At 38.6% G+C, this 24,490-nt stretch overlaps 1 protein-coding gene across 2 annotated transcripts in view; it reads right to left on the minus strand.

The window, feature by feature from the left end:
* LOC101479561 (SH3 and cysteine-rich domain-containing protein 2) overlaps positions 1 to 22,872 on the minus strand; it is a 34,693-nt gene extending 11,821 nt beyond the window's left edge. Inside the window, exons 1-3 of one of the 2 annotated variants that reach the window (XM_004561335.4) lie at positions 22,337 to 22,872; positions 4,163 to 4,538; positions 2,919 to 3,013 (exon numbers count right to left, since the gene is read on the minus strand). In XM_004561335.4, the coding sequence (XP_004561392.1) occupies positions 2,919 to 3,013; positions 4,163 to 4,538; positions 22,337 to 22,426 (561 nt within the window). In that variant the 5' untranslated portion in view covers positions 22,427 to 22,872. The remainder of the gene's footprint in view (positions 1 to 2,918; positions 3,014 to 4,162; positions 4,539 to 22,336) is intronic. The other variant, XM_004561334.4, reaches the window with a different exon arrangement.
* Between the last annotated feature and the right edge of the window lie 1,618 nt (positions 22,873 to 24,490).

Here is a 24,490-nt window from a genome sequence, read left to right on the forward strand (position 1 = left end):
ATTATCTCTGTCCTTATGTGCATTAATAAGGCTAAGTCATAAGTTCTCAATAAAATCGTTACATTTGTACTTTTTGTATTTTTATTATTAATGAATCTGTGTGCCATCTCCTAAACTGCCTAAATTATTCAATTCACAATTTGTTTTTTTAAGTCTATGCCATTAATCTTCTTTTTATGCATTGTTGTACCTTTAGCATAGAGACACAGATAAGCAACTAAAGCCAAGTCCAGGTATTAATGCTGTCTTTCACTGAATATTTTAAATATCATTCCTTTTTTAATCTGTTTATCACAAGGTTCTTTACAGGAATTTGGACACACACACACACACACACACACACACACACACACACACACACACACACACACACACACACACACACACACACACACACACACACACACACACACACACACACACACACCTCAGTAAATAAATATAGCAAATGCTTCACTCTCACACTTTTGCTAATTACTGAGAGACAACTGGGCTCAACTATACAACAAATGCTCCCAATTAAAATAAACTGTGCTCAAAACTGTAGGTAGAAAATGTTCTTAAGCACACAAACCTTTCTTTCACATTAAAGAGTGAGCGGTAACTTTATTTATCCAGAACCCGGATCACTCAGTAGCTTAAATCTCTATGCACATCTCCATATTTCAAAAGCAAGCAGGCCATCACTTTACACATACCTACTGTCTCTAAGACAAGGACAGCTGTGAACCCCAGATGTTTTAAATTTTTACCCAGCCTTTATTTATTTGTATTTAACCCTTATCATATTTTCTTTTAACTGAAAACAGGTTTTTGTTTAAGTATCACAATATCTTACGATTGTGACAGTATTACTGGAATGGCTTAGTCTTTAGGGGAGCAGACAAGCTGAAAGTTCACACCTATTTAAGATCAAAACTGGATTCAGATTTCTGAACTGTATAAAGACTTCACACAGAAGCAACGATTTTGTGCAATGCAGCAGGCCTAGTTCTAATAATACTGTAATTCATCTTTAATTCAAATTAGCATTGATTAGCAAAAAGTTGTCATGATTCCAAGCCAATTTAAAGCTGCTTGATTCTGGAGACGTTTTAAAGTAATTGGTCATATATCGGTGCACTCAGCAAATGGGTTGAGAGTGAGCCAAGAAGAGCGCAGTCATCAATATCTCTCTTGTGCTTTCTAAGGTCTAAGCCACTCAGATTTTTTTGTTTGACCATTCTCCTCATGTAATAATGCTTGTTTAAGATTTTTTTTCATTACTCAAACCCAAGAGAATAAATTTCAAAGGAAAAAATATACTGTTCATTTGTTAAGCTTTGAATTTTTTCCTTTCTTCTTCTGGGTCACGTAACTCTTATAACAATGATATGACATTAAATTAAAAAAATAATACTTCTGGGATCACTTATGATTAATTTCCAGTCAAGAAGGATTAAAAAGCAGTAACTATAAATTTCCATGGTGGTATCGTTAGGCTCTGTTAGTTATTACTGTTCTGGCTGCAGCCCTAGAACAGATAAACGCACTGAAGACTTGGGCATAAATATAAATGAAACATTTTAAAGTGTAAAAATGAATAAAAAAACAAACAAAAACAAAACGCAGAATATGTTAAGTGATTTTTTAAACAGATTTATTATTTTAAATGTCCTTAAAAGACAGTGGAGTTCACGCCTGGAAGGACTTACGATTGCACCAGAGCTCCTGTTTTTTGGGGACTTAACTTTAGTAACATGTATACAAAATTGGAAACCTGGCTACTTTACATGAATTGCCACACATGTAAGTTTTTCCGACTTTAATTTGTTCCCTTTACATTTTTTCTCCAATTTTAAATCATTTATGAATTGTACCTGAGAAATTGACACACTGTAATTGTAATCCAACTGCAATTTACATTGAAGAGTATGTTTTGTACACAAAACTTTTGGGTGGCATGCTTTTGTTCGGAGTCAGTGAACCCCTTAATGTACGTCGATGTCGCCTTGAACTCCATTCAGTTTCAGTAAAATGCCTAATCCCTGCTTTGATGACCGCGCAGTGATCGAAAAGGACACTGCCGAAGGCTTGGCGAAAGCCTGCCGTGTCATATCCTCAAGGGATTGTACGCCTCAAACACACTGAATTTCACACTGAATTAGCCAGACCAGCTGGTACAGAGAGATATTGATTTTCCAACTGAGTTGAGAAGGGAGGAAGGAAATGTAGCATCCAGACAAGAGAGAGGGAGAGAAGAGGACGTCATGTGAGAAGAGCAGCACATGTGTGAGGAAGGGCAAAGAGGCAGAGTGAAAAATATTTGGACCTGGCCATGTATATTCTAGGTGTCATCCACAGCTTTTATTCCCCTCGGGCTTCACACTTAGTCTCAGTCTACTGTGAAAACATCATCAATAAAGATTCCAATTATAACCCATACCTTTTTGTCTTTGGTGGTTTGGTTTGAAAAAGGCTTTTATCCTCTTTTAACAAGACGGAGGGATCTGAGGCTAAGCATATTACCAAGACAAAACACTATGCCAGGTGACAGAGACAATTACAGCATCCAGATGCTGTTTAAAGCTGCTGGCACAATGCAATCTGTGTTAGTCTCCATTCTACAGAGAACGTGCTCGTTTTCAGTAAATTCTCTACGCAAGAACACATCATATAGAAAGGTAATTAACTAAGTGACAAGAATTTTTGGCTACATCAAGCAGAGCTGTTGGGAGATGATGGCAGTAAAGAGCAAAGCAACTAAGGTACACTGAAAATAATATTCAGACAAAGCCAACCAACCAGTGATTGAGTAGTACTTTATACCTGTGAAATATTTAAATCTTGGTATTTCAGACACTTCCACTGAGATTGTATGCTATCATTCAATCAATCCTTAAAGTGTAACAATCTGATGAAGGTGCAAAGAGCCTTACCTTGCCATTACAGGGCTGCTGGGAGAGCTCGGAGGAGCACCAGAGGTGGGTGGCCATCTTGCAAGATTTACAACGTAGGCCCTGCTTGGAGTTTCCTGCATTAACACCAAACATTACACATGTTACCATAAGCCTGTCAGGAAATATTTCTGTAGCTTTGAATCAATCGTTAGCTAGCGATGGTATTCTAATGGTAGCAAAGATGAGGTGTGCCAGATGTGTGCCTCATTTGTGGTTCCTGTATCAAGTATAAAATAAACCAGCTCTGTCACTCACATACATTGTAGTTTGTGTGCAAAATGTTACAGAAAACTAATGTTTCATATTAGGCACAGTTAGTATATCCACCTTCAGAAATGGCCTTTGTGCTTAAACTGACATGGTTTTAAATTGGTCTACACTGATGACCATCCAAAGACAAAGGGACACAAAGACATCAGTTTGGTGGATGTTACTGGTAATCCCATTTTACATAAACAGCACTGCTGAGATAGGTCAGCATGCCAACAGAACAAGAAGGCAAAACAACTCCCAGTGGAAGCATGTACAGAGGTCCATAAAGCCTGCTGTCGGATGATTTCATTGGGACCAATGAGCAAATAGACTGCAAACTGCCCACAGTGACTGGGCAATAATAAGAAATGAGCTATAGTCCATTACAGGGTACCTATTATGCTCATTTCCAGTTTCATGTTTTTATATCTAGACAGATAACTTTGCATGATAGCAGTTCAAACTAATCCTTATTTATCCTGGCACTCCTCCACATCATACTCTGTCTAAAACAAGCCACTTTAACTCTCAGTCTCCTGACTTTAATCCAGCTTTCTTACGACTGGCTGCCTGTCCTGAGTGTGGCTTGTGTCTGAGATGACCATTTTAGGAATATTTGCTCACACACATTGACACAAAGGTAGAATATCTGTTGAAACAGATCATTCAGATATTTTATGAATTATCATGACAGGGACAGTAAAGAAATTCTACAATTCAATTCTAACACTCAAGAATATCAGTTTGTCTTTGAATTTCAAGTGGCATTTGCCTTTTTTCTTTGTCATGTTTATTTCCACCATGGACAGATACAAATAACAAAAAAACAAAAAAAAAAGCCCCTAACATTATAAATCAAGGTAAATGTCAGAAAACAGATTGATAACAATCTAATTCCTACACCCTGAGCCAACATGGTTGCATCTTTTTGCTGTGAATACGATGTTCTTGAAGTGGAACAACTGACCTACCTTGGATTGTATGTTTGCATCGCTGGCAGCTGGTAGGCCTACGGAAGACATGCTCCTGGAAACAGTGGGTCTTGACTGGCTGCACTGGCTGGGCCTGACACTTTGGCTGGATCTTGGAAGTCCCATATATTGAAGGACTGACAGACGGGGAGTGTGATGACAACGAAGGGTTAGGACTGATAGATGGAGAGAGAGAGGGAGAGTGTTCATAGGCCAGAGGGGACTCAGACATGGGGGGAGGAGATGCCGGTGGTGCTGATGTGGCAGTTAGGCATAAAGGTGGCTGTGATTCACCGTTGCTGCGCTGGAAAAAGTTGTCCACACTCTTGCTGCGTATGACCGATTTGAAGGAGAGGGAGCGTTTCAGCCGCTGCAGCTAGAACAAAAAACATTAAAGATATTTAGTCAGGCTTCAACAGCACGAAAGATTATAACTGTTTTCAAGAAAACTGAGAAAGCAAGCGACAAAAGTACTAAAAGGCCCAGAGTGGAATGACTGCACAGCATACATGCTAAAACAAGAACTGAGTACACAATTTTAATTTTTCGATAATCCACACGGGGTCAAAATCATACATGTCTCAAATATAGACAAGCATGCACTTAACATCATTTAGTAAGTGATTCTGAAGATTACAGTGTTTTAATTTGACAAGGTCAGTCTTTATTAGGTTCATTAGTTATCATGATTGAGGAAATTGGTTAGGATGTTTAGGAACAACCCAGGAAACCACCAAGGTTCAAGCCTGCTATGAACTGGGAGTGGTGGAAAACCAGCATCACTGTCCACAATGAAGGGAGTTTCAAAGAAAGGAAACCCTACGACCCTACTCAATTCTGAAAAGAAGAGTGGCCAAATATCCAGACAGAATCCTTTCAGAAGCTTGCTGATGACTACCAAAAGTGTCTGGTTGAGGTGCAACTTGCTAAGGGACATTTAACCAAATATTTGTGGGGTTTAATGTATATGTATATATTTGTGCCTGTAATGATAATGTCCTATACTGATCATCCAGTCACTAGCATCCACTAGGCTTTTGGTGGTCGTTTGCTGGTCGGTGGTGAGCAGTGTGGAACCAAAACAGTAACACGGTGGACCAAAAACAGTGAGCTAAAACATCCTAAAAAAGATGCCTAGAGCTGAGATTTGCTGACAACACAACTTCTTTCAAAATGTAAATGCAATCCATTTCATCTTTGAATGTATTCATAATTTCAATCATTTCTTCTTTAATATGGACTTCTATGTCCTTACTAAAGATTAGGTAAGGACTATTATACTTTTTCCAAGTGCTTTTAGAACAATGACTGCAACTTCAAATGTTAAAACACCCACCTTGTATTTAATTGAGGATCGTGTATGTTGTACGGTGGCAGCAGATTTAAAGTAGGAACAATAGCAGTGGGTTTTGATACAACAAACAGGCAACCAGCTAAAGTGTATGTGCCTTGTTTAAATATTAGTCTGTTAAAAATAGTTGTACCCTTTCTGTCCTTGCACTACTAGGCTGACTTCTGATCTTCCATATTCAGCCCACCCCACTCCACTATTCTCTTTTCCTTAGATGGCAAATATGCTTTCCCTTGCAAATCCACCCAAGTCAATACCCTTTAAAATTCATGTTTGATTAGTTTTATTGAGCAGACTGCAGCTATGCATTTGATGCAGTCAGTGATGCATGGCAAGCACTGTATTCATCTTTGGCTTCACTTTCCTCAATTTCTTGCATGCTTGCCATCCAGCGCTTTTGGCCACAATAAAGTGGAACTGAGAATGACAAATAATTACAGGGACTTGGGAGTGATGGAACTCAATTTATGGAAAATAATAACTGATATGGATTCATACAGAGAACGGCCTGGAGAATGGGAGCAAGGACATAATGGATCCGTGAGACCTCCTCAATTTGCACAGAGCTCATTAGCGGTCTGTGTTTGTGACTTGGTTGAAGATACCATTGCGATATACAGAGCAGTGCCTCAAACTTGAAGCCTATCAAAATTTATATTAAATTCTGGATTCTTGTTACTTCTAAGCATTAGTTTTCTTCCTGTGTAACCATTTCCTGCAAAAGGCGAGACATTTCTTCAAAGCCAGTAAGACCAGCATTGCAGCTTCACTGGACCTCTTTATGTTCATATGTGGAGAGGCTCTTCATCAGGTTTATTGCGTCTCTGAGCTTTGAAATCATCCAGCTGCACTCCTTCACAGAAAACCCAATCAATATCATTGAGCATGTTCCTTTTTTCCTTCTTCAAGCTACAGATTCACAGATGCCAATTAGTTTGAGTGATGAAAACAGTCCTCTCTGTTGACCCATTAGTGAGCTCCTCTCGCAAATGTTTTCTACAGGGAGCTGAGTCCATGCTTTCCTTAATGGCCTTTTCTTGGCATGACTGGTGGCCCATTCAGTAATGGATGTTCCTCTCTATTAGATTTTTAACTTGTCTGACTTTGTTAATCTTCTTTGTAGTGAATGCCTGTCTTTGCTTCACATCCAAGGAAAAGGAACAACTTCTTCGAGCACAAACTAGACAACACATGTCCGATAATCAATGGCTTTATTTATCTCCCCAAGCTTTTAAAGAGATTAAATAAAAACAGACAGAAGCTGGGATTCAGAGCCAATTTTAAAAAGTGAAAGAATAGCTAGTTGACTGCCAAACATATCTGGTACGTAGCTTTACATGGTTCAGTAATCATGAAATCTGGGCATTAGTACTCCAAATTACAACAGCATACTGACAAGAGTCTGGTTATAGATCTGCCTGAATAAAACAAAAAAGAAAAATCATAATGTTGTTCATCCAAATTTGAATTCCATTGTCTTATCAATTTCACATCTAAAAAAATGGCAATACATTATGTGGCCTGAAAAAAAAAAAGTGATTATCTTTTATCTAAGAAATGATAACGACAGCATGTTCCACATTTGCTGATAGTTGTCAACACATCCATTTTCTGCATTTTTTTGACTGCACATGATTAAAACAGACACTCAAGATTTAATCCTTCTCTTCTTTCACATGAAACAAGCTACTTATAACTCCCTCAAACACGTATTTCATTGAAATAATAAGTCAAATTATTACAAATACAACAAATTTACCCTTGCGGCTAAGGGAAATGTAAACACTATGGCATACAGCAACAGTTTGAGGAATACTTTCTCCTGCTTCAGTGTCCTCAGGGTTTAAGCAAAGCCCATAACAAAACGTTTTTTCCAGTTTGCTGAAGAGAATTTTTACTGGCCTGACTTAAATCCCATCAAGGTATGACCGTATTGTCAAACATCAGGGGCTGACCTCACTAATCGCATTTTGGCATCAAGGTTACAAAATCTTGTCAAAAGCCATCTGAAGAGTGGAGGCTGTGAAACCAGCACACTAATCACATATGCATTTACTATTTGGTTCTCCACATACTCGAATATATCAAACTGACTTTCAAGGCCCAGGTCAGTGCTGGTCCATAAATATTCAGTCCACATGCACATGGGCAGTGTGCATTTATGCATCACAGCCACACAGTGTGAACAATCATTACCTGAGATGCACACTGGGTTCAGTCTGATTTAAGCTCTGCTGACTTCATAATACATGTCAGGGGGCATTGATCATGCTCTGTGAATATTCAAGCATCCTGACTGATTAAATTGGTATAAATAATTATTTAATGAATGTATCTATACATCAAGTAATTTAAAAAAATTACAGCTGCCTGACCTTCTGAAATTAGGGGTCTGCAGTGCATTCTGCTGGATATGCACCACTATCCTCATGATCTCCTAGGCTTTATAACTCTTATTATCTATTATTGAATAATGTTAGAACAGCTGCTGTTTTACAGATTTTATACATCTTATAACAACCCTCTGAAAGAACAATTCAAAAGCAATATCCTATTAATTACAGTTACTGTCTGTAATTACTCTCCGAAGGTGGTGAAAAGTCTATTTTTAGATCACAGAACTGGAAAGCTATCACACTACACAGCTGACAGCAATTACTTCATCACAGCATTTATGATGTAGTGTATTAGAACAGGCTGCGGTCTGTGAAAGAACACATGTAAACTATGTGTGTAGTCAAAGAAACTGAAAGAATTAGTGAAACAGAAGCAAGAAATGGAGGAAAGAACACGTTAAGAGAAGAAAATATCGCACCACCGCCTAGACTCTGCCTTGTATTTCAGCTGCACTTTGAAAATGAGCACAGAGATGTTTGGTGAAGCCTTCTATAAATAGGCTGTTGTAGGGAATACTTGGATAAATTAATTATTAAGAAGGGAGGTGTGGGCATGCAGACAAGATGCCTGTGTGAGGTAAAATCATCCTGCTGCCACCAAGATGGAGTTAATGCTCCTGCGCTTTTTGTGGGGCTGAGCAGAAAAGGAACAATATTTCGACCCTTTCTTATGCAATGCTTTTCTTCCTCTGCTATACCTTACAGTAAAAAACTGAAATCTGGCACAATAACGGAAAAGAGTCTCCTGATTCTTTTCAAAAAGTAGCCATCACCTGATTCCCTGGATCACAGTAACTTTAAAAGACTTTATCTAAACTTCTTTTGTACCCTCCTCCTCATTTAAACGTGAGATCCATTTGAAATTGTAAGATGCAGCTAAATAAATGTCATGAAAGTCCAACTAGAACAACTGGAATTCATTTAACTTTAAACAGAGTCACTTTAACCGATGACAGGTGTGTACTGACAAGTGTTTAGGTTGGATTAATTCTGAAATTACCTACACCCCTACTTATAAGAGTGTGTACACTTATGTAACCATATTAGTTACATTTATTTTTGTTTTGTCAGTTTCATTGTGCAGGTTAAAGGTCACAAAAATGAAAAACAAAAATCAGAAATCATTTATCTTGGTTCCTTACAAAAACATGGTATTTTAATGTGAATTTTATGACCGTGGTCCTAAATATTGACGAATTATTAACAAATCTGACACCAATCAACTTCAGAGAGAAAGGTTTATCATAATTGAGATAAGCTTTAACTTACTGGCAAAAGACTAAAAATGTCTTTGACACATTACCTATTGATTCTAGATTACAGATCAACAGGTATGAAATTACTACCTACTGACCAGTAAGTTCTCTGGAAAATAGCGCCATTCCTGGAATATCCTCTGAACCTTTGTTCAGAGTGTAAGAGCGTCTAAAGTTTGTGAAAAACACTAAGACATTTTTCAGCATTTAAAGTCTCTGCATTTCCTAGATGATGAGTGCTATAAATAAATAATTAAATGCAACTTTAAATCTTATTCCTCGACTTTTTCAGCATCAGCTGCAAACAGTTTCACAATTTTATTGTTCTGTATGAAGCTGTTTGCGCTTGCTGACCTTATATTGCATGTGCACACACACTGAGGCGGTGTCTGATTTTTCTTTTTCTTTTTATACTTTACTTACATTTTTGGGGGGCACATCTATTCATCTGGGAAGACTGGTAGCTAAGATGTTAGCTTAAATTCCATTTTTATTGTTACAGAGCATCTGCATCTGTCTATAAGCTTGTCCTCCAATCCTGATGAACCGGCAAAGTCTATGACTGTCAGCTAATTACCCCCGCAACACAGCATCAAGTGAATATTTAGTCAAATATAAAGTTAAATGTATTTATTACTCACACACCAATGAAGACGGCATCATAATTATTAATAAAGGGGGAAAAGGCTCTTAAATTCTTATTTTCGCAGAAAACAAGCAGAACTTTTATGCACTTTTTTAAAATCTGAAATGACTGGGATACATTATATGACAGTTTTTAAAACAGTTTTTATTGACATTGAAATTTAAGCTAGGTATATGTAATGCCTCAAAATAACTTTGATAGCTTTTTTTGAAGCCAAAATCCCTGCTGGGTGTCATCATTTGTTTGTAAAAACCTTCTAGTAACAGATTATTCAACTGAACCAGCAGCTGGTGGCAGATTACATAATATGCCCAGGTCATCTAGCATGTATAAAGCTGATATTTATTTTACTAAGAAAGTAGATGAAATAAATTTAAAAATGTAATTATTTGTAAGCATTTCAGTACATCCGCCCATTCAGTTTTAGCTGCCTTAAATCTGGCTGGGCTCCTCTGACAAGAAGCTGTCCCAGTGTGAACTGGGTGCAAATACATAAAACTATGTGATTTGGTCGTAAATATATCCATAGGCATTTATTAGATCAGGTTTATGAGCCTGGTTTGGTTATTAAATTCTTCTTTCTCTTCAGTTTGGGCCAATAAGATTAAAGCGCTAAGAGCTGACGAATGACTGAACCCCAAGTAGCTCAATTAGTCTTTAGTCTTCTTGTGATCTTGACAAACATATATTTTTCAGTAGTCACACTTTATAACTGCACACCATTTTATTTATGTAGAAATGCTTGTTTAATGTGGTCTGGTATCGTTTCTGTCTGTACAAACGAGGACAGTTGTAGTGTCTTGTAGCCTTTGCGCATCTCAAGCCCACTGCAGTGTTGTTCTCAGGAGATCTCTGCCTGCTTGTGATTCTCAAAGTCTCATTAAACACAGTGGGGGTCTGATGTTTGGCGCTCTTGCAGTGACCCGAGATGTGAATTAAAGGTGACCTCATTAGGCACTCCATTAGTTGGCCCTTATTAGGGAAAAATGCATCTACTCAAACAACCTTTTGTGCAAATGGAAATGCCTCCCAGAACAAACCGCAGCACAGGTCACATTGATTAGAACAAACTTCCCAAACAAGTCCAAACTCTAGTTTTTCCATGTGTATATGTGTAAGGAGCCTTCGCTTAAAGTTCTGTCACTTTATTTTAAAAAAAACACTCCAAGAGGTAAAATTGTCGGTTTTTTTGTTGATGCCCATTGTTTATAATCAAGAGTCCTATTCAGATGAAACAGCATTTACTTTTATCTCAATGTGTCATAAATTACTGCCTGTGTCCTGCTTATTTCTCCCTACCTGACTCCTTTTGACATCAATGGAGACCCTCACTTCCCCTCACACATTCACATTTATACCAGGGCTGCAATCTTCAACCTGCCTGCCATAGGACCTTAAACTTTACCACCTTTCACAGTTCAGTGTGATGCATCACAAAATGTATGTATTATGGCAGTACCATGACACAGTAGTAACAGTATAGATTTTTTATTTTTAGTGTCGTCTTGCAAGATAATTGCTATCATTGCTTACATTCTATAGTGCACACAACCGGAAAAGGTTGGAAATGTCTGAGAGCAAGATCAGCATGTCATCTTCCAATAATGATTTTGTACCTTTAGTACCTGCTAAAATTGGAAAAAATAAAACAAAAACATCAACAACAACAATCATAAAACAAGCATAGCCAGACTATGAAGAGGAGATACTAGCAGCCGATGACGTGCCACCCAAAAGTAACCAAATGACTCCACTGAGCATTGCTAGAGCAGTTACACTCCACATGACAGGAAGAGCAAACGATGAATGGAAGTGACTGATGCAGCTGCATGATGGAAAAGCAGAGCTGTATGCAGCTGGTTTAAAAAGCCCAGGTAGAAAATAGTTTTCAGTTTTATTATGTGATAATATTGTTCAGCTCCTGTAGAACTGAAAGATTAATTTACATTAGTCATTGTTAAATTAAAGCATGAAGAAGTCATGTCATACTTTCAGTTAAAATACCCAAGGAAAACACAACATAGGTGACTTTTGTGCTTACATTTCACTCATGCTGTGTCACTACTATTGCACTATAATGCTGGTGCTGGCACCTTGTTTGGGTAGATTCACACTTCTAATGAGGGAGCGTGTCATCAGTGACAGAATCTCACTGGAAAAGGAGGATGGAAATTTCCTTTCATTTACTTACATTTATAAATGCTGCTGCGAGCAAGCATCAACTAAAAGCTCATTATTTTTTAGCTATAATGTTAGAAATAGTATTACAAATTTTCTTGAAGAATCACGATATAATTTTGAGTCAGACGCAGATAAATTTAAAGCTCCCTAAAATAACCTTTATAATAAGCTTACAGATCAAACCTGTTTCCAGGGCTAGGTGTTGGATCCATCCTAGTAATTATTTTCTTTTTTAAAAGAGTGGTTATAATCCGATAAGTAATCTGCCCTGATCTGCATTATCACCCTATAAGTGGTAGTAAAAGGGTTATGTAGCTGACCTGCCAAAATTGGAGAAAGACACACACTCACACATCCACAAAAAAAGATGAAATCATGGCAAAGAAAAGAAAGTTGTTAAAATTGGAGGGCTTATAAATTTTCCAGACATTACTCAAGTTATTTTGACTGTATTAGGCATTTGGCTGTGTCCATCAACCAATAAGAAATAAGACAGTAAAGATTAGAAATAGGCCAGACTCAAGGCAAATTCTCCCGTCTTTTCATTTTCATGACATTCACAGCTCTGTGTGTGGCTTCAAAATATCTGGCTATTGTTTGAAGTCCTATGTTTTAGCAATCCATGCAAGCAGACTCCACGAGCCCACAAGCCTGTCTGCCAAACTGTGCAGCAAAAGCAGCTTGCATCTCCAAATCCAGCCATTTAAAGGGCTTAACTGCACAAGCAGCTTTGTAGTTAGTATGAGGTGACAATCACAATGGCTCTTTGATGTTCACACAATGCTAAGGAAAAACACTTATCGCAAGGTGTTACTTTGATGTAACGTCAATACAAAACTGCAATTTTCTTGACACTTGTGAAATCCAAAGCACAGGTTTCCAAAAGATGCTTCATTTTAAAATTACACCATTTCTGACAATGAAGTCACGCAGTTTTCTTTACTAATTATATGTTCATCATTTTTCTCCAATACTTTCCTATCATTTCACTGAGGTACATCGCATGTGACAGTATTTATGTGCAAAAAAAAAGAAAAAAAAAGGGCCAAACATAAGCCTCTTAACACTAAGGCACCATTGTAGGTGGGCATATGCACAATTAGTTCATTAAATAAACAGTAACCACAAGAAGAACTAATTGGTTAAAGCAATAATTAATATGCAGTCTAACCACCCCTCTGCTATTATTCAGCCTTTTTAAACCAGCTAGATGGAAAGTAAGGCTGATGGGATCTTGGAAAACCTGCATTTTCTACATTTCTGTTCATCTTCTTTGCAGACTGTGGAGTTATATCGTGTCAAAAGTCCCACATAAGATTAAATGTAATCATGAGCAAATAATTTAATTACACGGGTACAGGTTTTCGTTGCCACTTACGTAGTTAAGTTCTGCACATGCAGAACTCAGCAGCCCAAGCACACAAAATAGCCATCACGCTGGTGAGAGCTTCTGCTTGGTTAACGCTGCAGCAGATTTGTGCTCTTGCAGGCAGCTCTGCTTTGAAAGCTGAATTCTGTTTACACAAATTACTCAGACTTTTGACAGTTTACGAGGCCAAAGTCCAAAGAAAGAAGGGGGACTTAAGTGATTTGTCAGATTCAGTGCACACACAACCTCTGTGACTGACAGGTTCATCTGAATGTGGTAAACCAAGTTATACTGTGATAGCAACATAAGCTGCTGGAAGATAAAGAAGCTGAATGAACCATTAAAAGTTTTTTTTCTGTGTACATGTGGAAGTATTGACAACTAGCGCTGGATTGCTTTAATGCTAAAGAAATCTTAAAGGACTCAAAGTCAAGTTTTGAAGCCTCTACAGTCCTGTTCCATTAGCTTGTTGTACAAGATCAATATTCATAACAAGGATCATGAAAGGAAGAGCGCATCAGGATCTAGTCATTATAATTTTGGGGTTGCAGCCAAAATAGCTGCATATACACCTGTCAACAAATTATTGCCCACTTGCTTTAAAAGTTGCTCTAGAATCTCCAAGATCCAGTTTTGTGTGGATTGCTGAACACCAACGAGGCCTCCACTTCTTATCAACACATCATTTCCCCTAAATTACTTCCATATATTTTGTGAGGTTTTGATATTTTCTGCTTCTGTTGTGTTTTATTCAACTTGGATTGTGCTTTGTGTGCCTTTGCGGTATTTTTCTATTTGTTGGCATTTTCTTAGGCTGCAGTGCACTTGACCTCTCAGGGCCACCATATTTGCAGCCTTTTGTTGCCCTTGTCCTAACTATGTCCTAAGATATGTTGCTGCATCAAATTTAAACTGAGTCAAACTGTTTGGCATGAAATAGTGAAATTTCAAAGTTTAAGCATTTGATAAATTTCATATGTTCTAATTTGACCAAATGCAAGTTTATGGGACTTGCAAATCATTGAATTCTGTTTTTGTTTACACCGCATCAACTTTATTGGAATTGGGGTTGTACACGGAAAGAGAAACGTCCTACTCTGATAAACTTGTCTCAGTCTTGGAGAAAAAGTCAAAGCTGTATTTTTATTAATTTAATGTCAATGCAGTACTAGAAGTACCCTCTTCAGTAGATGACTAAGTTACATCATAGTTGCCAAGCAACACAAGCAACTTAAGGATAAGTAATTGTTATAAATTCATCTTATTTTACATCACACATGTACACATATCCCCACATTTGGTCAAGGCAAGTCTGCCATTTAGAGCTGAAGATGAAAACTATTCATTGTGAACTTTCAATTCTTCCATCTCATTACATTAACAGCTTTATATTTGAAAAGAGAAAATAACCTAGAAGTTCCCTATCCCTAAAGCAATAACCTAAGGTCAGTACTAAACAAAGTCCCTGCTTATTCCTCGCTGACATTGTACACGGGACTCTGCTGAATCAGCAGCATTTCTGAACCCAATCAAGGGCAGTAATTTACTGACTTCATCATCAATCAAAACAATGCGAGATACATAAGTATAACAGTGAGGCTGTAAAGAATGAGAAGTTGTTTTATTAGTTTGCAGTTTGTGGAGAATCCTGCTGTTGTCAATATCTGTGTCTCCCAACCATTTATCTGCCTTCCCTGCAAGCTTCTCTCTAGTTATTTTCAAAGGTCAGAAGGACAAATCCATCTATCTTACAGACAAAAAACAACACATCACAGACTGTCAGGAGGAAGATGCATCATTCACTCACTTTTAATTGAATGATATTTCCAGCAGGAATGCAGCTGAAACAAACACAAGGAGACGGAATACACTTTGTCCAGAAACATCATCTACACAGTATAATCAGGCTGTATGAACTGAGTGCTCATTAAAAGGAGTTTAGTTATACAAAATGTTATTGAAGAAGATCATCATTATCCAATTTGCTGCAGTGCATTTATGTGCGGTTTGTTTCATGAAGTGGAAATATTGCTAATCTTAAAATTCATGTTTCTAATGAACACTTTAAAGAAAGTCTTGATCAAAAATAAGTGCAACCTATAGTTTAGTTTAACCATCTAAATTCTGGCTATTGATAATATGATGATCACTGTCACGCTTCTCTTTTTTGCTTTTCCTCTTGTTCAGTCAATTCTGCTAACTCCGGCTTGAAATCCAGTCCCTAATTCATCTTTATCCTTCCAACCACCCATAACTATCTATCTACTCTGAACTTTGGAAAAAGTCATCATATACAGAAATAGGGAGCTATGGCACAGGAAACGCTAAAAAAGAAAGATATACAGATGAACTTCAACTACAAGTTTATTTAAATTGCCCAGAGTAATTATGAAAGAGAAAGGAAAGTGATATTCTAAGAGGAGAGCAAACAATTAATTAGTTAAAGAGGAGGAAAAAAAGCTGATAAGCAAGTTAGTGAGAGGAACAGCAGAAGGAGGAGAGCTCTGAGAAGTGACTGAAGGGCAAAGTCAGACAGAAATTGCGCTATAACTTTACCTCCATAAAAATGTCTTCTGTGTTGGCTGAAAATTTGGTGGTCTGTGTAACTCCCTATGGACCGGGGCACCAAGCACTGTCAGCATTTGCACGCAAAGTCTAATGTGAATATTAAACTTTATGTAGCAGCTGATTCTGAGCACAGCTCTCATTTTATCCACTACTTAACAAAAGTGGTGTTTTAAAGAACCCATATTATGAACAGTTACATGTTTTAAAATTTTATTTTTCTACAGCAATAGGTTTACATGCTCTGATATAAAAAAAAATACATTCTTTTTTTTCATATTGTACTTGTGACACCGTGTTTTTCTCCTGGGATATTTTAAGCCCCCCCACATCCAAAAAATCCATTAAAAAGTGCAAAAAAAAAAAAAAAAAACTACAAAGAGTGACAGAAGTCCGCACGAAGTTAATATAATAATAATGATAATAATAATAATAAGTCTTATCTGCAGATGCACAATACTGCATGACACCCACTTTGTGTAAGTCATTACATATTCAACTGGCATTTATAATTTATGGTTTATAGTTAGGTATTTAACATTTAATGGTCACAAGCAGAGGGTAGATACTGAAAGATCATGGTTACAATCGCAGAATCAAGCTTCCTCTGTAGAGTATTCTGGGCTAAGAAAGGGTGAGGAGTTCATTACACCTCAGAATAGAGCCACTACTCCACATTGAAAGGAGCCAACTGAATTGGTTCAGGCATCTGACAAGGATGCCTCCTAAGTATGTCCTGCATGAGGCATTTTCAGCGTGTCCTACAGGGAGGGGTCCCGGGGCAGTCCTAGAACAAGCCGGGGAAATTGTTTTTCAGCTAGTGTTGGAAGACCTCAGTGCTTTACCAGAAATTTAGAGGAAGTGTCCAAGGAGAGGGAGGTCTGGACGTCTCTGCTTAAACTGCTGCCCCAGTAACCCGGATGGAAATAAGAGGTAACTGTGTTATAAGCAGTCATAACAATAATGGACTGGTGCTTATAGAGCACGTTTCTATTCTACTTGAGCACAAAGCGCTTTACATGCCTCTTTCACCCATTCATACAAGCAGCTTTTTTCCTTCCTATGCACCTTCTATTTAACAGTCACACATTCACACTCCAATGAACACATTGCAGAGCAACTTGAGGGTCAGCATCTTGCACAAGAATACTTTGGCATGCAGACTAGAACAGCCAGTCAACCAACCTTCCAATTAATAGACAACCTGCTCTACCTACTGAGCTATGGTCACCATGGATGGATGAATGGACGGGTCAGCTGATGGGCCAAAGCCAACACTACATAATGATACTACATGGGAATATCAGATAATAATCAGATTAGAATTTTAGATTATGAGCTATATGCTAACATTAAGGATTTTCCTGTTATTGGGAAGACATTAACACCCAAATGTAAAGTAATCGACTGGGTCTTTAGTTCCTCGGGAGTATTATGTTTGAGATGACAACTAGCTGGGATGGACTTCAACTTTTGGACCTCTCCATACCTGTGTGTGCATGATCAAATGTGCTATAGAATGAGCACAATAACTAAATATGGAGCAAATTGCTAGCTTACTTTTGTTAAAAGGTTACTAAATTGGTTGCTAAATTCAGCTGCTTCCAGAATCTGTGATGCTAAAAAACAGTAGTGGAAAACCTTAAAGGTGCCTTTTATACAGAGGTTGGCAAAAAAGCCTGGAGCCTTATAACTACGTGCAACCTTACAGACATGATAAACTACAGTTTTTAACAACTCGTGCCGCGATGAGACTGTTGCGTGCCATAATTGTTGAGTTGTTGGTCTTCATAGAGGTGCTAGAAGGATTGATTTTGCTGCTTCTGGACAGCGCCAGGATGTCGAGTTCCCTGTTTTTAGTCTTAATTTTAAACTAAGCTTAATGTAAAGTGCATTTACATGACACAACAAGCCAAAAGCAAAAGCAAATTCAATACCGAATAAACTTGTACAACATGTGCTCCAAGTGAGTAGAGAGGAATAATAATATTTTTGGAGCAATCACCTTGCCCGTAGGTGGAGGAGGTGGAATAACTACTCATTCTCTGTCACTAGCTCTATTAGAAGCACTCAAGAAAGCCAGTGGGCCCACTTAGCGGTGCAATAAATACTCTGAGAGCTGAGGGACAGTGAGGAGAGAGAGAGCGAGAGAGGGGAAAATGAGTGAGACATAAGGGAGAGCTGCTAAAGAGATGAGAAAGAATAAAAAGATTGGTTGTTAGAAGTCAGAACGGGGGAAACAGGGCGAGAGCAGAAGGAAGAAACTGTTATGAAATTAAAAGATTTAAGTAAAAATATTCAGAGTGACAGAAGAAAAAAAAGCAAGTAAATCTCTACAGATACTCTCAAGTAGATTACTCTTAAAGAGACCCCAGTTGTAACACATATTTAATCTTTCCCCTCCCCTTTCCTCTTCCTTATTCTTCTGTGAGATGGGAATAGGTCACGGTGCCAGCAGCTGGTTTTGCAAACAACGGGGCGACATGGCTGACGTAGCTCAGAGGATTGTTTCCTCCCATTTCTGTTTTGTCTGGACAAGCATTCGCATGAATTATGACCCAGCCACTAGCAGGACACAGCAAACATATGCTAGCTGATTGTCTCATAAATTCACGCCGCACCTCACTGCCCACCATCCATTGTGCCGTCTGTAGTCAAGTAACAACAACAAAGAGCCCTTCCTGCCAGGCCTGTTTCAGGTCCCTGTGGTGATGACCAACAAAAGACGAGTATAATGTGATTTGTTATTGTGATATTTGCTGCAATTAAAGCTGTCGTTGGAGATTTAGATCCATGTTGGTGAGGGATTTAAGCTGGTTTAGTCACTGAAAATTTACTCTGATTCAATTCGGAGAAAAACGGATTGGCAAATCCATTTAAAAATAAAATAAAACTTCGGAGTTACAAAGCAGGCAACAACCCTCTGTTAAATCTAAACCAGAGGTACAACACAAGCAAACACAACAAACTCTTCTGAAACCCTCCACTTTACCTTACATGACAAAAAAAATTTAACTACACCTCACAACGACACAACTTTGGTGACAAAACTGCAGAGCAAGGCAGGCAGAAGCATGACACCTAGTTTATGCTCGCTGTTGTTACCCTGTATACAGCTTAAAAAGACTTTCTAGGGAAAACTTGCCTCCCAACTTTTACTCCTGCTCCAGAGCTGGTGCAGAGCTTTCTTCTGAATGGTAACACCTTCATTTTAAGACTGCAGCAAGTCCAGTGCCTCAAGCACCAGCATAAATGGATACGGTGCTGTAGTAATGTCACGTTTGGTGTGACATTACCAGTGCAGAGACCATAAACTAGATTTAAATGTAGGTGAGTATACATTAGCACTCCAGGGCATCGAAAGCATGGAGGAGACAAACATCTGATGACATGAAGACTCTAGTGACACTTAAAGTACAGGGTGGGCCATTTATATGGATACACCGTAATAACATGGGAATGGTTGGTGATATTAAAGTCCTGTTTGTGGCACATTAGTATATGTGAGGGGGCAAACTCCTCAAGATGGGTGGTGACCATGGTGGCCATTTAGAAGTCGGCCATCTTGGATACAACTTTTGTTTTTTCAATAGGAAGAGGGCCATGTGACACATCAAACCTATTGGTAATGTCACAAGAAAAACAATGGTGTGCTTGGTTTCAATGTAACTTTATTCTTTCATGAGTTATTTACAAGTTTCTCTTTGTTCACAGCCATTGACATGTCGAAGAGGTTAACACGTGAGGAGCGGATTGAAATTGTGTTGATATCTGGTGAATGCAGTAACCGGGTCATTACAGCAGATTTCAATGCAAGACACCCTACGAGACCACCCATCTCCCATGCTACAGTTAGCAAACTGCTTGCTAAGTTGGTTCAGTGTTGGATTTGCCAAAATGTGGATGCAAGAAAACTGTCACTAATGAAGAAACATCAGTGGCTGTCCTAGCTTCATTCAGCAAGCGCCCACAGCGTAGCACTCGCCGCATGTCACTGGAGAGTGGCATTAGTCGAACATCCCTTCGGCGGATATTAGCTACTCACAAATGGCACCCTTACAAACTCCAGCTACTGCAGCATCTCAACGAGGATGACCCAGATCGGCGCACAGAATTTGCAGAATGGGCAAAACAAAAATTGGAACAGGACCCTCAGTTCACGCAGAAGATTTTGTTCAGTGATGAGGCAAACTTTTATGTGAATGGTGAAGTTAACAAACAAAACCACCGCTATTGGTCTGACACTAACCCACATTGGATGGATCCCTCCAAGACTGTTGGAACAACAAAAGTGAGGGTTTGGTGTGGTATATGGGGTACAACGATAGTGGGTCCATTCTTCATCAATGGAAACTTCAAGGCCACTGGATATTTGAAATTGCTACATGATGATGTGTTTCCCTCTTTATGCACTGAAGCTGGCACGTTCCCTGAGTTTTTCCAGCAAGATGGTGCACCACCACATTATGGGTGCCAGGTCCAAGCATTCCTAGATGAACAGTTTCCTGGACTGGTCATCGTGGGCCAGTTAATTGGCCCCCAAGGTCTCCCGATCTGACCCCCTTAAGACTTTTATCTTTGGGGTCATCTGAAGGCAATTGTCTATGGTTTGAAGATACGAGATGTGCAGCACCTGAAACTATGGATACTGCATGCCTGTGCTGGCATTTCTCCTGTGGTGTTGCTATCAGCGTGTGAAGAGGGTTGCATTGACAATCCAACACAATGGGCAGCACATTGAACACATTTTATAAATGGTCAGAAACTTGTAAATAACTCATGAAAGAATAAAGTTACATTGAAACCAAGCACACCATTGTTTTTCTTGTGACATTACCAATAAGTTTGATATGTCACATGGCCCTCTTCCTATTGAAAAAACAAAAGTTGTATCCAAGATGGCCGACTTCTAAATGGCCACCATGGTCACCACCCATCTTGAGGAGTTTGCCCCCTCACGTATACTAATGTGCCACAAACAGGACTTTAATATCACCAACCATTCCCATTTTATTACGGTGTATCCATATAAATGGCCCACCCTGTACTTTAAGTGTCACTAGAGTCTTCATGTCATCAGATGTTTGTCTCCTCCATGCTTTCGATGCCTTGATGTGAGCACCACTCTGTTTTCCAGATCATTTGGTCCTATTTTAAAGAGGGTTTTCCATGTCCTTTTTAAAAAAAAATTTAGTTGTTCTTAGTTACTACTACTATTATTATTATTACCATTATTATTATTAATATTAATATTAACATTATTATTATTATTATTATCCTGGAGGACACAGAAGCCTTCAGGGTTGCATCCGAAAGGCCATTTGCCATAAAAAGCTGACCTTAAATTTTCTATTTTCACTTTTCCCCCCACTTATTTGGGAAAATCCTACTGAGGTTGGAAGTTTAGCCAAGATGGCAGTATACAAGGCTGAAAACCAAAACACTACATCAGAAAGAACTACAATGAACTCATATTACAAGATTAAAATAAGGCTAATCGCAGGAGCAGTAGTAATGGCGATGACAATGGTTCTGAATTTAGCCAAGGATATTGGACTCATCAATTTAACCTCAAAACAAGCAGGGTCCCTGAAAACAAGCATTAGCATCCAAACCTTGTTCAGGTATTCTCAGGGCATAGATTTAAGTGAGAGAACTGGAGCACAAATGAGTGGAACAAAATTAAACCTACTTCAAGGGGAGACTTGTTTAATTCTATTTGCAGACTATTAAAGCTGGCTGCTGCAGTCTCTCTTCCCAGCCTCCATGTGTACATTAGTGATAACTAATGCACTGTACGTCTAGTAATCTCATATGTCTGCAAACTGCCAATGCCTAAATTAATGTACTTAATCAAATAACAGCCAACATTAGCAGATAAAGCACAGAAGAAGTGTTGGCACATCCATTTAACTAGACACGAGGTGTTATAAAAGGGCGACTGGATTCCATGTTTGGCAGCAGGGAGGACTCCTCTTCTGGGACACTGTACTTCTAATATTTACAGCATGTACACAAAACGACTGTGGACATCCTTCTCTGACCTAAGCTAAACAAGCAATAAGGACCTTTCTTCTTTGTTTACTTGCAGCTTTTGATATTTTGTGCACACATACCAGACAACGCTTACACCCCTCTGTGTAATCTCTGCTCTCCAACTCTGAGGCCAAGCTAATTACCTGAATTAAAGCGGGTTAGGGTTGTTATGCAAGCCGCCACAGAATTAGCCTCGTGGGAAAGTAAATACTCGCACTTAGTCCCAATTTACATATTAAAAATTATTTCTTTTAAACTGAAAGACCACTAAATAAAACAGTAAAGAAAATGATATAAAAACATTCCTCTATCAGTAACAGATTATTGCTTTTAAAAAAAAATCCTGCAGTTTTTACACAGGTGTGTTCCGTTACCTTTGATTCTTGTTGACTAGGCACAGTAGCCTGTGGTCGGTGAAGGTCCCGGTTTTGAGGTTCGTTCTCCTTTTCGCTTATTTCTGTCATTTTCTGTTTAAAAAAAAAACTTCCTTCCTCAGGAAAACTCAACCAAACTGGCAAGTCCACAGCGACAGAGGAATCTGGAAACTACGCATGCAGAGGTGCAAGCATCCCTACGGTCTCTCGTGCAGCGACCCTGGACCGATTCTGACTGCTAACTTGTGGACAGCAGCCATCTAGGAATACGCTTTAAAGCTCTCTCTGTCCTTTTTTTTTTCGCTCTGAAGACACGGTGGGAAAAATATCCAACAGCTGCAGCCAGCCGGTTCGTCCACTTCCCTCCGCCGCCTCTCTCCTCTCTCTCACACCGGCCAGTTTTTCTCCGCTCGCTCGCTCACTTGCACACGCGCTCCTACAACAACTTTGATTTCACCGTCACAAGTGCTCCGCTCGTCCTGATTGGTCGAGACCAACGAAACTACGCCAAAAGCAGCAGAGGAGCTGAATTCTATAGGCTGGAAAATGATGGTGATGAAGGGGCAGTACCAGATTCAGGTGAAAGCTGTTGAATTCTCCTTATAAGCATCGTATTTAGATATTCAGCGTCTATGTTGTTGTTACGCTTTTGCCTACAATGGAGAGTAAGGGCCAATAAAATAGTGTAAATGTCTCGAATGGTCGCTCAACATTGTAATGATGTGTTTCGACAGCTTATTTTCCTTCAGTGAAAGATTTCTTAGCTAACTGTGTTTATAAAAAGTGGTTTTATTATTTGGAATTAAACTTTGTCAACTTTGACTTGTTTAAATTTGCTCCAGCAAACAGTAGATTATCTCCACAATATTGCACGTGGTAGAAAATTCCAATATATCGCATATAAAAATAGCATGATTATGTTGTTGATGTTTAAGTGCGGTGCGATGCTAATACACTTCTCCTGATGCACAGGATATTGGTAGCAAGCCTGCAAATGTAATATTATTACTTCATTAGTGAAATGAAACTTCTTCCCCCACTGAAAACGGTTGCGTACAATATGATCTCATTCAGTTTCCTGAAAGCAAGACTGCATTCACTACTGGGGCAATATGCAGGGGTTGATGAAAAATGAAAGGCAATAAGGCTGAATTTCGTGCAATACAATGTTTATTTGTACACCACAAGAACAATGGTTAAAGCTAAAGGGACACTAAAGTAGCATAGTGGAGGTATGGAGGCAAATACAACCGTGTTTATAAAAGGTTTGCACTTCTAAATTTTGTGAGCAGGTGTCTGCACATGCGTATGGATACCCAGGACTGATTTATCTTGTACTTGCATACTATTCTTATACCAAGTTATTTCTCATAAATATGTGCAAGTATTTGATTTTATAGATTTTATCTTATGTATTTAAAATTAAAGTCCAATTAAAAAAATTGAACAAGAAGAAAATAAGAATATATTTTAAAACAATACAATACTATGTGCGTAGACAGTTCACAAAGAGCACCAGCAGCAAAGCACAGGTGGCTGATTCAGCACCAAGGACAGCTCCTCCCCTCTCTTGCCTGCCTCTATGTGTGTGTGTCTGTCACTTATTATCAGCCTTACATGTGAAACTGTCTGGTTTTATAGTTGACAAGTTCTTTTCATTCCAATAATAGAACTTCTCTTATCATGCAAGGTCGTTTGTGTTTGTTGCAACAACCTGTATACAGCGTGTAATGTATTCCATAAAAACAAGCTAATTATAGAAAGGACTCAGAACAAAGCAGTGGCACCGACTGCTAATGATTCATTAATATTTAGATACTGTACTGAAAACTAAACACTTTGACAATGAGCATAGGGGAAACATATCACGCTGCGATGCTGCCCTGTCTAGTTTTATTTATGTGCACATTTAAAAATATACACAATGAAATGTTTTTATACAATATTTTCTACCTATTTATCTATCTTCACCAAAATATTCTATCTGAGGAAGATGATGTTTGTACACCATGTCCCAGTTTTTTTAGTGGCAGTTGTCTGAAATAATCATAGCTGGCCTTGAGCAGTTTAACAGCACACTGACAGAGCCTGCCTTTGTCAATTTCTGCTGCAATGTTGTGTTATTTTGGAGCAGGAAATTATGTAAATTGAAGA

The sequence above is a fragment of the Maylandia zebra genome, linkage group LG8 (genome assembly GCF_041146795.1).
Source record: "Maylandia zebra isolate NMK-2024a linkage group LG8, Mzebra_GT3a, whole genome shotgun sequence".
Lineage (NCBI taxonomy): Eukaryota > Metazoa > Chordata > Actinopteri > Cichliformes > Cichlidae > Maylandia > Maylandia zebra.